Source organism: Tamandua tetradactyla, chromosome 8 (genome assembly GCF_023851605.1).
Source record: "Tamandua tetradactyla isolate mTamTet1 chromosome 8, mTamTet1.pri, whole genome shotgun sequence".
Taxonomy (NCBI): domain Eukaryota; kingdom Metazoa; phylum Chordata; class Mammalia; order Pilosa; family Myrmecophagidae; genus Tamandua; species Tamandua tetradactyla.
Genome location: NC_135334.1, coordinates 61,048,611 through 61,066,007, shown reverse-complemented (window position 1 = coordinate 61,066,007; position 17,397 = coordinate 61,048,611). Strand labels below are relative to the sequence as shown.

Genomic DNA, 17,397 nt, shown 5'->3' with positions numbered 1-17,397 from the left:
TGAGACAGGAAAGTGGGAAATAACTTGTGTCTCTCTTGGATCTTGAGTTTTTTAGCTTTGAGCCGATTAGACCAATGATGTTCTACTGATGCATCATCAGTCACAGTAACACAGCATGCTGCATGTCATTTGTCTCTTAAGTTTTACAAGTAAAGAGTAGCCCAAAGTTAGCCATATAGAGTCACTCCCATTTGTATTCTAGTATGTGGGAGCAACAGGGATGGAGACAGCAGGCACCCTCATCTGCAGCTGATTTAGCTGAGAATCCGGTACTGAGTTACGCACGGACACAGCATCTTCTATGTGTGCTGTGAAAAGAAAAAGGTTCTGAAATCTGGCCTAGCCATGTTTGAGAGACTCCTGGGTGGTAGAGGAAAGATGGCCTCTGTCAGATGGCAGTGGGCCAGGGGCGCTAAGCCCATCATGTAACTCAGATTATCTTCTGTTTATTTCCCTTCTGTTATCTCCAGGCTTTAGAAAGTTTGTCCAAATATTTTAGCCTTGTCCCAGTAGTGCTGAGAAGAATTAGAAACAAGGTTCTCACTTGACATTTTGCCAAAATTTTAGAAGGGGCAGGAAATCAGTTTGATGATAGCAGTGGTATCCCTAAGGGAAAGGTGAATCAGAAGGAAGAAAGATAAGAATTATTAGGCCAGGCAGTCCTGATCCATCAGAAGCCATCTTCTCTTGACAACTTTAAAGTCTCTGGATCTCGTTATGCTAAGAAAGCTGGTGGTTTCCTCTAAAAATGTTCCTTAGCTTAGTGCTCCAGTGAGGCTTTTAAATTCTATCGCTGGATGTTTGTTCTTAAAGTATCTGCAAATATCATTGGTTCATATCTAGGCCCTCTTAGGTTCAAGATATGCAGGCTTCTTACAACTTTTGAGACATCTAAAATCATAATATTTAAAAAACAGGTAGATGTGAAATAAAAGAAAGAAAAGTCAAATGCTCTTGCAGCCTCTTTTTACTCCTTGACACACCCATTACTGAAGTGACCCAGACATACCCATTATTTTTGGGTAGTGTCACCATCGGTATTAAACCTGGTGAGACTGTGTACATGTTAAAAAGTGAATAGTTGTTGAAACGTGATGCCCACTTTGGGTTTGCAGCCTCAGTGGATGCCTTCTTATGCCTCTGATTGTCTGTGCTTGCCACAGTCCTGCACTAGGAACGGCACCAGAGCACCTGGCAGGGACTCTTGTTGGCTCATGGGGAGAGCCAGGATGCTATAGCCAACCAGGCTAGCTTCCCAAATGACTGATCAATTATGTGAGGAGTAATCACAAAACAAAGAGATTTCAAGTGATCCTTCCAAAGGAGGAATTTGTTTTGATCCTCTAGCTTTAAGACCTATGCTATGTAAATGTTGCTATGACAAGCTTATGTTTAACCTGAAGTGAAGTAGAGAATTTAGAACATTACGTGGCAGATTCAGGTTTCCAAACCTGAAGTAAAGAATTTAGAACATCACGTGGCAGATTCAGGTTTCCAAACCTGACATCGTGTGGTATGTTCAGATCTTTGAAGCTGATTTTTTTTTTTGTACCTCCAATGTATTAAGATAATGATACCTTCTCTCCAAATTGTTTTTCTTTGCATTATAAGTATGAGATAAAAAATATCTTCCTCTATTCTTAGTATCTTTTATAATCTCACAACTTGGACACTTGTTTCTTCACAGTTAATGAGAGTCTTTAAAAAGATATCTTTCAATGCATTGTTAACCATGTTCACTTTTGGCAAAATCCTGTTGAAAAGTAGGCAAGATGGTAAGCAAATATTTAAAAATATGTAAATGTACCATTTTCAGTTCCTCTCAGCAGTGCCAGTATTTCTCGGAGCAAACCTACCCTAACTGTACTTTAATTCTGAAATTGGGGGAAATTTGATAAAAAATAGAAATGAGTTGATTCTATTCTTTACGAAATAAGACAAATTATGTTTGGGAAAACCCATTTGATATAAAATGCAAAAAGGTTTTAATATTAATTTCTTATAATAAAACCGTGACATGTTTATAAATACTCTATCAAGCATTTTTACATTGGAACCGCTGCTGACACCTGGAAACGCAATAAATATGGACAGACACACTGAGTATGAAATATACATCTTGATTTTATAATAGTGTGTGCTTTATTTTTTTACACAAATGGAATGGAAGTGTTGACTATTTACACTTAACAGGAGTGTAAGCTGTGCAGTGTCTCTGTAAACTCCAGCCCAGACAAGGAATATTTTCCCCTTCCTCCTGTCCTGTACTACAGCTCAATTGAGAAACATCCTGTCAGAGAGAAGCACAAAATTGTCATGTGTATAGGATCTAATGGGTACAGCCTGGTGCACTCAGAAGTTAAGACACATTTAGGAAACACAGATTTATAAAAGGGGAGAAGAAAAGTTTGCCATCCCATTGGGAGTCAGCCTTGCCATTTGGTTGTCTGTCCTCATGAGTTGCTAGGGTGACACTGTACTCCATTTTTTAGATGATCTTTGTCTGAATTGTCTGCCTTTTTTAGTTTGTCCTCAGCTGCTACAAGAAACTGCACAGCCGTACAAGAAATGATTTCCTAAGCACAGGTTTCAGCGAGGAAGGATATTTACAGACGGGGTTTCCATCCACATTCATTCATTTCCAAAATTATACGTGTATACATGATATACATACCATATATACCATAATACACACAAGTAAAATATAGAGTCACAGAATTCTGTAGGGATTTCCCTGTCAAGTCAGTTGTCACCGGAGGAACTTTTTTCATCCCTATGAGTGACAAATTAATATGATAAACTTAGTACCTAGCCTGAGTCTTGGCTTAAATATTTTTGTAGGAATTTAGGCAGGACCAAGATGGGAAAAAAGAGATATTATTTCACCAGCAAGTCTATTCAATCTCACCAGAGCAGTCACCAGCTGAAAAGCAGAGGGGGTTTCACATGAAAACAGGAAAAAGAAAACTTATGAATGAAAAAAAAAAAGTCTCTCTCCAAACCAAGGTGATGGCTGGCTTCAATGAGAAGGAAGAGGTTTGCTGTCAGAATAATCATCGGGGCCAGCGTCTGCCTGTATTGGAAGTGAGTGTCCTCAGAGCCACGGGCTGGATGTTGGGAGTGGCTCGCTTGGGACCAGCATTCAGGCAGAGAGGCACCCAGGTGCCAGCAGGGGCCCAGAGCGCGTGCAACGTCACTGCAGGGCAGTGGTGCAGGCTGCTTGGTGAGGTGTGCTGGGCTGGCTCCAGGTCAGGACCTCACACTCAGCTTTGCTTTCTGGGCTGAGTAGGTGACACTGTGATGCAATGTATTTGTGTCATGAGTCCAATTCATGGACCTGCTGTCTGGATCAGCCATGAGCCCTTAAGGAAACAGAAAAATTAGGGAGTGGGTGTGGGAGAAAAGGTGGTCAGAGATATGAGGAGAAGGGAGACAGGACAGGAATGGAAAAGGGGAAAGAGATGGAGAGCAAAGGAGAGGAAATCGATGAAGAGAGGGGACAAAGGGGAGAGAGTAAAGAAGGATTACAGAAAAAAGTAAGTCAGAGAAGATAAGGAGGAAGGAAGGATAAAAGGAAAGGTTAAAAAAAAAAAAGAGGGATACAATGGTTAGAAACAGAAAGGGAGAGCAGAGGATAGAATGAGAATAAAACAAAACAAAACTAGAGGTGAGCCAGAGCAGAAAGGTTTTACTGGCTCAGAATCTTGAAGGGCTGGCAGTAGAATCTACGACAGCTCACAGAGGCACCTGAGTACAGCTTCATAAAGATGGGCTCACTAAGCAGATATAGCCAACCCAAGGATTGGGGCTGGGGGAAAAAGCCTGCAAAGAAGTGGGCAACCAATCCTGTGGGAGGAGAGGAAAAAAGAAAAAGAAAACAGGGGGAAAAAAAATCAAACAAACAAACAAAAACCCAAAACCAAATGCCCCTGCAACTAGCTGACAAATGGGATTTTGATTTTGGTAAAGCTGAGACCCCCATGGTGCTACACATTGTACCAGAGCATGAAAAATAGCACCAGTGACACGATCTGGCACTTTTCTGAAAGGGCCCAGCATGTGAAAGTGACACCGCGCCCCCAGCAAGCCTTCAGAGTGGAGACAGCTCCGGACATAGTTTGCAATGTTAGCACCAGTCTGGCCCCAGGCTCCAAGCGCATTTGTACCAGATGTAATCTGGGTAGCTTTCATGTCATGTCCACACAAGTTGTCAGATTTGCTGCAAAATACACCAACTCATTGGAGCCATAGAAACCTCAGCGTTGGGAAGCGCAAGACAACACAACAAATGGAGGTGTAAATTCTATAGGAAAAGACCCTCTCACCAATTTGCTTGGTGATTTTTCAAGCAAATATATATGTGTGTGTGTATATATATATATATATATATAAATCTACATAAAAAAAATCAGTGCAAATGCCAATTCTAATCTGGAAGCATCTACACTAGGAAAATAAATAATTATATTACTACAAAACCAAGGGTTGGTGGTTCAATTTGATTGTACTTAGCCACAGCAATACTATTAAATGGAAAGCACATCACACGACCCGCGAAAACATCTACTCATTAATGACAGTCCTTTAAATAAATGGTTGCATGCTCAGTTGAGAAACCAAAGAAGTTATCATGGTGGCCTAAAAATAGAGTTGGAATCAGGTATGGCATTCTGGTGGCAGAAAACTTCTGGGAGCAATTTTGATGAAATTAGGCCTTGACCTAAAACTGGCGAATTGCAGACTTGGAAACATCTTTTACATTTTCACCACTCTAAGGAAGTTTCCAGAAACATCTTTTATCAGATGGACAATGCATTGCTAGCCCTTCCATTGGCAAAGGCAGCCTCAACTATAGGTAGATGCATACATTTGCATTTTTGCAATTGTTTTGGTGACTGCAGCTAGGCTGAGAATAGTATTTAGTGTAAGATGAACAACCCCCGTTTTTGGAAAGAGACCCTCATTCTGAGCTCTGATGTTCTCACTGTGAAGAAGCCCCATCACTGCTGATGGCTTTAGCTCTTGCTCTCCCACCCCAGCTTACATGCTGGTTTGCTGCACAGTGTGGCAGAATCTCTGCCAGGTCTGGATGTACCCAAGAAATAAGGCGATGGGGCTTAGTCTGGGCATGCACAGAACCCAGAGTTGAGTGGTTATTGAAATCACTGAAATGTCTCTCTCCAAACACCTTGGGCAAAAGCACTGCTGATGTTGCCATCAGCTGCTCTAAAGTGTAAAACTAATTCTTCTGGTTCAGTTTATAGGCTTTGGGAGGTTTCATTTTTTAGTTATCATTAGTATAATTGTTAAAAAAATAAACTTGGTCCAGGTGCAGCCCAAGAAAGGCAGTTCAATTAGTTGAGCTCAAAGTCTTTGTTTTTCTCTGTGGTTCTCTCTCTTTGCCCTTAACACAGAAACAAAAGTCTGCACTCCTCACCCCCCAACCAGATACTTCTCTTCTCTCCCTTCCTCAAAGAAATAGTGCATTTTGGGACAGATTTCCCCATGGCTGTATACCATCTCTGCTTGTTACAAAATTATTACTCTGAGAAAGAAAAAAAAATCCTAATTACTCATGGTTGGCTCAAAATACTAAACGGTCCTTTAAAAACTGTATGTAGGTAACTAGGAACAAAGTTTTTCCACTACTTATACCGCAGGCCCAGGTTGTTTAACAAGAATAAAGCAAAATCTTCTCTTTAGATCATTTGCATGAATTTGTCTCTGAAAAGCCATCAGCTTAAAAATGCATTCACCAAATGTCTTCCAAAAAAACATCCATGAGGGTAACTCATTAGTGTGCTCCATGGGAGTGTATCACTAGTGTGGAAGGGAGCTCATGGGATGTAAGTGAGGGGGAGTCTTTGTCAGACTTTGGAAAGAAGTCAGATGCTCTTAATGGATCCTTGGCAACACAAGGGAGAATGCAATTTTCAGTTCTTGAATTTGATCGTCTGCTGAGAGTGCATACATTTAGTTTTTCAATTAATTAGTCTTTACAAAATATTTCACAAAACTTTTTAACCTATAGAAATTCATTTCTATACATTTAATATATTTTATTGTATAAATTATTCTCATCTTTAGTGCCTTCTTTCAGTTTATAAATGGCAAAATAGACAATCAACAATCATAAAGCTAATCCCAACTGGAATCCCCCCTCCTCTCAGTAAGGTCAGTCCTCCATACACTTGCGAATTTTATGAAATGCTTGTCTTTGCAAATGCCAAAGAAACTACATACTTATCCTTCCCTGATATTATGCCATCTCCAAAGGACTCCTTTCTTTTTTCCTTCTTTCTTTCTTTTGCTTGTTAAGAAATCAAAGGATGTGCATAGTTATAAAATTCGAAGTGTACCAATTACAGATGTGGGTAATGGGAAGTTTGGTGAGGTTCGAGTGCTGGCAACTTTTCTTTAAAGCAAAAAACACAGAGAGCTCAGCAGCTAAATCAGCTCTGGACATCTGCTGGGGTGAGGAGGCTGCCCATCTCCTGGGCAGAAAGCCTATCAGAGGTTCATCCCTACACCTGGCACTTTGAGTAAACCAAGCCTTCCAGCATACTGCAATGTCTTTTCTGTTCCACCCTCTGGCCCCTCCGTTTCCTTCATGGCTTCACACGATTTGTGTTGTACATTCATAAGAATTCACATTGACTGCAAAAACATAAATGCAACAAGAACATAAAAGCCTCCAAGTAGTATATTATATATATTTTGTTCTTCTAAATGCTCTTCTGTCTTTGTCAGAGGTGCAGTAGCTAATTTATAACTTCTCCTTTGAGGGAATCCAGATGAAAGGCCCAGATTGCTCTTCAATAACAAGCTTGCATTGGTTATATATATCTTCTAAGGTGTCTCCTTGGACTATAGCTATAACAAATGCAAACACACCCAGAGTTAGGCATCGTTCCTCGCGTGGTAAAGAACAATCACCATTCACACAGCAGAAGCTCCAAATCACTGGCAAGCAACTGAACAGGAAGCTTAATATACCTTTTCATTTGCAATAAGCAGCAGAAAATTCACATAAGCAAGGCCATATCAACAACTTAAAAAAATGTTTTCAATGTATGCCATAGATCAGCAATCAATGCATCCCAGGTTTCCCACTTTCTACAAGTCTGTCTATAGCTCTGGACCATGAGCCACTCATTTATTCAATAAATATTTCATGGGTGCCTACTCTGAGCCAGGTACTGACATAGACACTAATTAATTTTCTGATTGAGAACTGCTTGCCTATCAAGGAAAGCTGGCATTATAGTCTTTATACAGTACTTACTTTGGAAGGGGCAGAAATTCAGATATTTTAGATGCAAAGAAGATAATAAGGGTTTTAGAAGAAACCTTAGTTAACCTCTTTGGTTTCTAAGACCTTTAATAGAAAACCCCATTCATTCTTGGAGTAATCTGATAGATTGAGATTTTACTGTATGGAACTACTCATGTTGTGAATACTTTATGACTATTATTCATCAACATAAATAGGAGGAAACATAAACAAACTGCCCAAATAGGGTATTACTTAAAACACCAATTCACTCAAAGTAGATTTATACACATTTTATTATCCCCTTTGAACAAAGGTTATCTTGTAGATACATCTCCAAAACTGGTGGATACTATGCATATGGCATTAGGACTTACAAATGAATTGATATGGACACCTGGGTTAGCTCTCCAAAGCAAGTCTTAGACCAGGTTATTGTATTATATTACTAAATTTAAGCCACTGGTGTCAAACTGTACATTGTTTTGGTTTAATTTTCCTAATGGATGTTCTTTTAGGGTGAAATTCATATCTTTGTTATTGATAGAGATTTTACTGAACATTACGTGATTCCACATGTTTTAAAACTGCCAAGTCACTGACTGACCCTTTCCAGGCTCTGAATTAGATAAATTTCACATAATAATTCAGGGGGAAAGTTCTTGTTTTTAAAACACTGAGAATTTGTTGTGAGGTGAGTTCCACAAAATTTGATTCCTCTCTGGATTTAATCTGTGTCCCATGTAAGGACACAAGAATCCAAAACCCAGGATCCTTGGGAGAAGAAAATCTTTCTCTGTTCCTCAAAATTTGTTTCCAAGAAAATATTAAAAAGGAAAACTTCGCCTTGGGACTTGACATGGAACTGAAACACATGGAAGTGTTCCAAGCATCTTATTCAAGTGTTACAATGGGGAAAAATAATCTGCCCATTGTGGAAGCAGAGAAAGTAGGTCTCAAGACTGCTTCTCAAGGGTAACTGCTTTGGATAATGTCCACTTTCAACTTCCAAAGTTTTCTTTTTCAAGTTTTCTAATGATATCAGGGAGATAGTTCAATTAGACTTCAATGTCTAAAAGTCTCCTTAATAGCAGGAGACAGTTCAGTGTTATCTGTTGCTTGTGGCTATGGGTAAGGCCGCTGGGAAAGCTGAAAGGTGGCTGAAGCTGAACCAGAGAAAAGAGAACTCAGATATGTAAATCAAATGGGTGAAGCAGAGGGAGTCCCCAGGCCCAAGAAACAGATATTAGGGTTTCTCAAAATGGAGATTTTAGGGCCCAGAGCCTTCTCCATGCCAAATGTCAGACAATTCATCTCCATTCTTACACTAACAGGGCAAGTTCACTTACCTGTAAAATATTCTCCAAATTCTTGTTCTAATTTAATTGCTCGATCATAGGTTTTCTTGGCTTGTTCCTCTGTTAGACGCTTATTCATCTCCCTGGAAAAATTTAGGCTTGGTATTAGGACACAAATAGAATATCCAAATCCTGAAAAATTAAAAGCAAGAATGTATCCTGCAGGAAGCAGTGTACTCTTAGCTTAGTCCTAGTCTTCATTCAGGACCCGTCTTTGCTGGAATAATTTCAGCCACAAGGGCTCCCTACCAGGTAACTCAGTCCCTCGGTCTTTTGGTTCCATTCTGGATTGAAGCAGAATCTGTCCTTTGGGGATTTCTAGTCACCGGTTCCTGTTCTGTCCCCTGTAGTAACACAGAGTAGGGCTAAACCTCCTTCTTCCACGACATGTCTTAGGGTATTTAAATAAGCTGCTCATGTGTCCTGTGAGGCATACCCTACTTCAGAATAAACTTGTCTCACTTGCTTCATCTGTTCCCTCATTGCATATAATTTCCAAATCCACACTTTCCTGGCTACCCTCCATGGACTTTGTGCTAGTCTATCTCGACCTCTTTTAAATGTGGGACCTAGAATTGAATGAAACCTTCCAGGGGTGTTTAAAGCGAAGGGAAGAGATGAAGAGAAGGGAAGATATATACCAGCTTATATTTGAAAGAACGAGACTTGACTGGTCTCAGGTCCTAGCATTGAAAAAGACTTTTATTTCTCGACATGCCTCTCCTTCCTAAGCGTTTTTCAGTCATCTTTAATGTGTAGCAGGAAATATGGAGTGTGGAGAAACACAGAAAGTGCTTCCAAAGAATTATTGTAAGTGGGACAGGCCCTTAGGCATGTGTATCTTCCAGGTTGAAAGGCATTCTGTAGCTCTTGTTACTCAATTTCTACAAATGGTAAGTCATGTCTATAGGAACAAGAGCCCTGAACTTCTGTTTTTATAATCAAAACATCTCAAGGATCTGCTGAAAGAGGCTTTAATATTAATGGGCATAGAGCAAATGTAACAATCAAAAGTGCTAGCACCAAAATATTTTCAAATAGACTGTAAGCAAGTAATTTAGTCAAGTAGCAAGCCAGGATAGGGGAGCTCAGTAAGAAAGAGTATTTCATGCTTGCTTTGTTTATTTTTCTTCTGATAGAAATAATGCTTGGGACTCTGTCCTTTTCTTTCTGTCAATCACTGGCATATCATAAACTTTATACAAGTGTTACTTACCAAATCATATGAGTTTACATAAATAGAAAGCAACCAAAATATACTGAGCACTTACTCTGAGTCAGGAACATGAGTTCAGTTAAGCCTTACCACAACTCTACAAAAAAAGTGTCATCTTCTATATCTTACAAATGAAACACCTGATGCTCAGATGGGTTAATAAATGTGCTTCCGTTGCTGGGAAGTCAGAATGTGTATTTATATTTAGGTCTATCTGTCTCTGAAGCACACATGATTTCATTTGTGTTATAGTTGATACATGTTTGGGAAGAACACAAACTGGTAAAATTGCTCACGTGCTTATCCAATCATCATAAGATTATTTAAACATAAGCTTAAGGACAAATCATGGGAAATAAATGGAAAATAATCTAATCTATTGATTCCTAACTTTGGGAACTTCATCTTCGCAGTTTCTCCATGTTTTTAAAAAAAAATTCTTCTGAGAATCTTCTTTTATTAGAGAAGTTATAAGTTTATAGAAAATTGATGCAAAAAATAAAATTCCCATATATCTTTCCCCACTGCACCCACTCCTGTTTCCCTATTATTAACACTTTGCATTAGTGTGGTACATTTGCTACAATTAATGAAACAATGTTATTATAATTATAGTGCTAACTGTAGTCCATAGTTTACATTGGGGTTTCCTGTATAAATTTGATGACTGGCTTTTCCATTTCAGTAAAGATAGCTGTTGGAATTAAAAAATATATTTTTTTATTGAGACATCTTCATGTACCATATAGTTCATCCAAAGTATACAATCAATGGCTCACAATATTGTCACATAATTGTGCATTCATCATCATGATCTTTTTAGAACACGTGCATCACTCCAGGAAAAAGAAACAAAAAAACAAAAGAAAAAAACATATATCTCATATGCCTTACCCTCTCTTTGACCACTAGTATTGAAATCTACCCAACTTTTTTTTAACCCTTATCCCCCTTAATATTTATTGTCCTTATTTTTACTCATCTGTCCATTCTCTGGATAAAGGGAGCATCAGACACAAGGATTTCACCATCACATGGTCACACTGTTAAAGTTATATAATTATAGAATCATCATCAAGAATCTAATGGAATACAGTTTAACATTTTCAGGTACTTCCCTCTAGCCACTCCAATACATCATAAACTAAAAAGGGAAATCTACATACTGCATAAGAATAACCTTCAGGATAAATTCTCCTCTCTATTTAAAATCTCTCAGCCACTGAACTTTATTTTGTCTCATTTCTCTCTTTTCCCTTTTGATCAAGAAGGCTTTCTCAATCTGATGGTGCTGGGTCCTAGCTCATCCCTGGGAATCACATGACATGTTGCCACAGAGATTTACACCCTTCTGAGGCATGTCCTATGCAGGGGATAGATAGTGAGTTCACCTGCCAAGCTGGCTTAGAGAGAGAGGCCACATCTGAGCAGCAAAAGAGGTTCTCTGGGGCTGAGTCTTAGGCAAAATCATAAGTAGACTTAGTTTCTCTTTTGAAGGAATAAGTTTCATAGGGGTGTACCCCAAGATCAAAGGCTCAGCCTATTACATTGGTTCTCCCACTGCTTGAGAGAATACCAGGACTTCCCCAGATGGGGTAGTCCAATATTTCCTCCTCTCTCTTCAGTACCCCAAGACACTTGTTCATTCTCTGCCCAAATCATTCACGGATGCACCGGGGCATTGAGATAACCTGTACAAACCAAGAAGATCTCACTTCCTAGTCAAGATTCCATGCAATTATGGTGTTTGAAAAAACTGACCACACAAGTAAAATTAGATAATGTGCTATCAAACATATAAATTTTGCACCAAATAAGCATCCCTTCCTTTGGTCTCACACAGAAATTGAAATTTTAAAATAGTCTGTATCATCCTTTACCCTGTATTCTGATTTGCCTTAGTCCTATCCATATCAGCTTCATTCATAGCTCTAGTTGAAATTTGATCACTTTTTCAACTTTTTTAACAGTTGAGTATGGAGTAATGCTGACTCTCCTAGTCTCAGAGCTCTAACTCTGAGTTTCAGGAGTCACACAAATACTCAAAGTTCCAGGGAATAACCAGAGGATACACAATTAGCTCAGCATCTCAGAATTTAGAAATATGGCTGTTGGAATTCTGATTGGGATTGTGTTAAATCTATATATTGTTTTGGGTAGAATTGACATTGTAACAATATTTATTCTTCCAATCCACAAACACTGGATGTCTTTTCATTTATTTAGGTGTTCTCTGATTTCTTTCAGTAATATTTTGTGCTTTTCTGTGTTAAGTTCTTAACATTCTTGGTTAAATTCATTCCTGGATATATTTTTCTTTCAGTTGGTATTGTAAATGGAATTTTCTTCATTTTTTTCTTCAAATTATTAATTTCTAGTATATAGAACCCCCTATCAGTAGACACACTACTGATTTTTGTGTGTTGATCTTGCACCCCACCACTTTTCTGAATTTGTTTATTATTAGTTTTGTTGTGGACTTTCAGGATCTTCTTTATATAGGATCATGTCATCTACAACTAGGGAAAGTTTTACCTTTTCCTTTCCAATTTAGATGTATTTATTTATTTTTCTGGCCCAATTGCTCTGGCTAGAACTTCCAGCATTATGTTGAATAAAGTGGTGACAGTGGACATCTTTGTCCTGTTCCTGGTCTTAGCCAGAAGGCTTTCAGTTTTTCACCATTGAGTATAGTGTTAGCTGTGGGGTTTATATATACATCCTTTATCATGTTCCTTCTATTCCTAGTCTTCTGAGTGTTTATATCAAGATAGGTTTCTGGATCTTGTCAAATGCCTTTTTTATGTGTCACTTGAGATGATCATGCATCTTTTCCCCTTCATTTTATTAATGTGGTATATGACATTAATTGTTTTTTTATGCTGAACTGCCCTTTCATACCTGGGATAAATTCCCCTTAATCATGATGCATAATTCCTTTAATGTGCTTTTGGATTTGGTTTACTAGTATTTTGTTGAGGATTTTAAATTCTATGTTCAGAAGGGATGTTGGTGTGTAATTTTATTTTCCTGTGGTATCTTTATCTGTCATTGGCATTAAGGTGATGCTGTACTTATAGAATGAATTAGGAGGTATTCACTTCTTTTCAATTTCTTGGATGAGTTTAAGAAGGATTGGTGTCAATTCTTGTAATGTTTGCTGAAATTCCAGTGAAGCTATCTGGTCCTGGGCTTTACTTTATTGGGAGTTTTGATTACTGATTCAATCTCTAGTTGTTAGTGGTCTTTTAAGATCTTCTATTTCTTCTTAATTTAGTGTGGGCAGGTTGTGTGTTTCTAGGAGTTTGACCGTATCATTTGGGTTATCTAATTTGTTGGCTTACAATATCCTCTTATACTCCTGTTTATTTCTACAGGGTCAATAATAATGCACCCCTTTCATTTCTGATTTTGTGTCTTCTTTTCTTCTTTTGTCCATCTAGCTAAAGGTTTGTTTATTTTATTGACCTTTTCAAAGAACCAACTTTTGGTTTTATGGAATCTCTGTATTGTTTTTTATTCTTGGTCTCATTTATTTCCACTTAATCTTTTTTATTTCCTTTCTTTAGTTGGCTTTGGGTTTAGTTTTCTTTTCTTTTTTCTAGTTTCTCCATGTGTGAGGTTAGGTCTCTGATCTGAGATCTTTCTTCTCTTTAACTGTAAGTATTTAGAGTTATAAAATTTCCTCAGCTCTGCCTGTAGTACATCCCTAAGTTTGGATATGTTTTCATTTTCATTGGACTCAATATATTTTCTAATTTCCCTTTTGATTTCTGCTTTGATCCATTGGTTGTCTGATATTATGTTGTTTAATGTCCATATATTTGTGAATTTTCCAGTTCTCCCTCAGTTACTGATTTCCAGCTTCATTTCATTGTGGTTGGAGAAGATATATTATATAATTTCAATACTTTTAAATTTATTAAGACTTACTTTGTGACCTAACAAGATTAGTTAAGCTCAACCTTTTCTCAAGGACAAATCAAAATGGAAGGAAATTAAAATAACCTAATCTATTGATTCTTGATCTCGGCAGCCTTATCAGCCCATGTCCACCATGCATTAAAAAATTTTGCTACCAATTTGTACTTATTAATGAAAAAATATATCTCTCATTTTATCTAACCAGAGACAATTAATCAAAGGCTGACAATCAGAGTATCACAGGAATAGTAATATGACAGCATAAAGCTAAGAGCAAAGACATTTAGTTGATCCATTCTGATCCATCACATTAACATGTAGCATCTCAAAGCATTCCTGCTTTTGCATGCCATAAAGGAAGCCAGGGATCTGGCTTATTTCTTTATTTCAGAACAAGTAAATGAGGCCTGAAATAGTGAAGAGACTTGGCTAACGCTGTACATCTAAGAAAGGATAGATCTGGGGTTAGAATCCATGTTTTCTTATTCAAAAAGACTTCACATTATACTTAGAGTATGTCTTTCAGAAGATGGTTATCTTTAAAAAAAAAAAAGCTGAATCTGAATCAACATGGTTGTTCTGGGAATGATGCTAATTACTGCAATATAAAGAAATAGGATTTAACTGAACTCTTGTTACTAAAATAAACTCACCTTGACCTGAAGGATGCCACTCCTGGGTACAGAAAGTTCTCCTTGGTGCCAGAAACCAAAGTGATACTCTTCAAAGGAAGACAGTGTTTTACTCTAGATGTCAGGAAGTCTTGTGCTTTTAGATTTTGACTAGAGCATTTCCTAATATAACTCATGTAGATAGTTTGATTGAATGTCATAAGTACTTGGAATCTCAGGTAGCACATGAGATTTTGTTGGTTTGTCCAGAGTGATCCCCCGATGAATCCCAGAATGATTTGATCAGTGACTGGAAAAGTATTTTCAAGCCCCCTGTGGGGAATGGTGAGAGTGGGGAGAAATTCAACTTCCCCAAGTTGAATTCTTGATATTCTCACAAGCAGTGTGGACAACCAAAGCTATAGGCTGAGCCCCCAGTCTTGGGGTTTGTTCACATGAAACTTAAACCCACAAAAGATAGGTCAAGTCTACTTAAAATTTAGGCCTAAGAGTCACCCCCAAGAGATCCTCTTTTGTTGCTCAGATGTGGCCTCTCTCTCCAGCCAATATAATGAGTAGTCTCACCACCCTCCCCCTCTCTGCGTGGGACATGACTCCCAGGGGTGTGGAGCTTCCTGGCAATGTGGGACAAAGATCCTGGAATGAACTGAGACTCAGCATCAAAGGACTGAGAAAAACCCTAGAATGAGCTGAGAATTAACATCAAGGGATTGAGAGAACCTTCTCGACCAAAAGGGGGAAGAATAAAATGAGACAAAGTGTCAATGGCCGAGAGATTCCAAACAGAGTCAAGAGGTTATCCTAGAGGTTATTCTTATGCATTAAGTAGACATCACCTTGTTGTTCAAGATGTAGTGGAGAGGCTGGAGGGAATTGCCTGAAAATGTAGTGCTGTGTTCCAGTAGCCATGTTTCTTGATGATGATTGAACAATGATATAGCTTTCACAATGAGACTCTGTGAATGTGAAAACCTTATGTCTGATGCTTCTTTTAGCTACTATATCAACAAAAGAGTAGAACATATGGAATAAAAATAAATAATAGGGGGAACAAATGTTAAAATAAATTCAGTTTGAAATGGTGGTAAATGAAAGCGAGGGGTAAGGGGTATGGTACGTATAGTTTTTTTTTTCTCTATTATCATTTTATTTCTTTTTCCATTGTCTTTTTATTTCTTTTTCTAAATCGATGCAAATGTACTAAGAAATGATGAATATGCAACTATGTGATGATATTAAGAATCACTGATTATATATGTAGAATGGAATGATTTCCAAATGTTTTGTTTGTTAGTAAAAAAAAAAAAAGAAGTCTTGTGCTTCTGGGTCTTTTCTGACTTCCCTAGTTTATGATGGTTTCCATTTTCTCTCACTTATCTTTGTACTTTTGTCAGCAATGGCTTAGTTTAAAGATTTTTATAATCTAAAAATATACGAACACCCTGTGTCTCCATGCTTAATATGTGAGTTTTTTCAGGGCAGACATGTTGGCTGTTCATCAGTACATGGCGTGGGGCTCAAATGAATGAATGGGGAACTAGGCAAATAACATATTTATAAAATTATGAAGATAGAAGTAAACATAAGTATCATGGAAGCAAGAGGTTTAAAGAGGCATGGGAAAGCTCAACGCCACGAGGGAGTCAGAAGCAACACCGTGGCACAATATAAAAAGAACATCATCTTTTCATACACACTGGATTTTATGCCCCTCTGAAGAGTCAGCCATGCATGTGTTAATAAGTTCTGTGGTTTAATGTGGATGATGTACTTGAAAAATAATGTGTGTGATGATGTATCAGTGCCTAAATGTGACAGCTCCATGCTTTTGTTCTGGTTGACCTAACATTCACTCTTTTCTGGGGAATGGATAATTCATACAGGACTTGCCCCTGAAGGAAAACCTTGGAAAAAAGTGCATGCACTGGAGGGTAAATATCCAGCATTTAATACTGAGATCATATTGGTATGAATGTCACTGTGCTGGTTTGAAACTGTTGTATACCTACGAAAAGCCATGTTCTTTAATCCTCATTCAATATTATTGGGTGGGATCTTTTCGATTAAGTTGTTTTCATGGAGATGTGACCCACCCAGTTGTGGGTGGGACCATTTGATTAGGTGGTCTCCATGGAGATGTGTCTCCACCCAATCAAGATGGGTCACATACTGGAGTCCTTTAGGAGGGAATCATTTTGGAAAAAGCTTTAGAGCCCGTGCCAGAGACCTTTGGAGATGCAGAAGAAACAGCTCCTAGGGAAGCCATTTTGAGACAAGAAGCCAGAAGAAAAAGCTAGCAGATGTTGGCATGTGCTTTCCCAGCTGACAGAGAAACCCTGAACAAGGGAAGCCAAGAGATGAAACCCAGCCCTGGAGAAGCCAAGTGAGGAACCCCAGCAGGAACAGAGGCTGAAAGCAATGGAACCCAATAGCAAGGGATTGGGCTGGCAAATGCTAGCCACATGACTTCTCAGATGACAGAGGCGTTTCCAGATAGGCATCAGCCTTTTTTGAGTGAAAGTGACCTCTTGCTGGTGTCTTAATTTGGGCATTTTCATAGCCTTAAACCTTAAGGTAAGGTTAACCTGTAAACTTGAAACTTAATAAGTTCCTTTTATAGAAGCCCTTTCATTTCTGGTATATTGTATTCTGGCAGTTTTAACAAACCCAAACAGTCACCATTATTGAATTGAGATGTGTGAATTAGGCTACAACAAATTATGTCAGATTCATCTTCTGTACAACCCACCTTAAAGTATGTTTAATTTTCCTTGGTGATAAGTGGCTATGGCAGCGCCCTAAGGCATCTCATAGTCTTAGAAGTAAGTAGACCTTTTCCTACTAAAAAACCAGATGGGAACACCTCCTGTCTCACATTAGACCTAATGTGCCACGTTTTTTCCCCCTCAGGACTCATGTCCTTGGGAAAGCCCTTTATCTCACTGCATGTTTATGATGTGAAACATTATTTTTCAGTTTCTAAAAAGGGACCTT

General features: G+C 38.4%; 1 protein-coding gene across 12 annotated transcripts in view; it reads right to left on the bottom strand.

Moving 5' to 3' along the window:
• Positions 1 to 6,034: 6,034 nt before the first annotated feature.
• The window catches only part of DLG2 (discs large MAGUK scaffold protein 2), a 2,206,106-nt gene continuing 2,194,743 nt past the window's right edge, over positions 6,035 to 17,397 (bottom strand). For all 12 annotated transcript variants that reach the window (XM_077113416.1, XM_077113403.1, XM_077113406.1 and 9 more), the window contains 2 exons: positions 8,623 to 8,714; positions 6,035 to 6,873 (listed from right to left, as the gene is read on the bottom strand). In XM_077113416.1, coding sequence (XP_076969531.1) covers positions 6,767 to 6,873; positions 8,623 to 8,714 — 199 coding nt within the window. In that variant the 3' untranslated portion in view covers positions 6,035 to 6,766. The remainder of the gene's footprint in view (positions 6,874 to 8,622; positions 8,715 to 17,397) is intronic.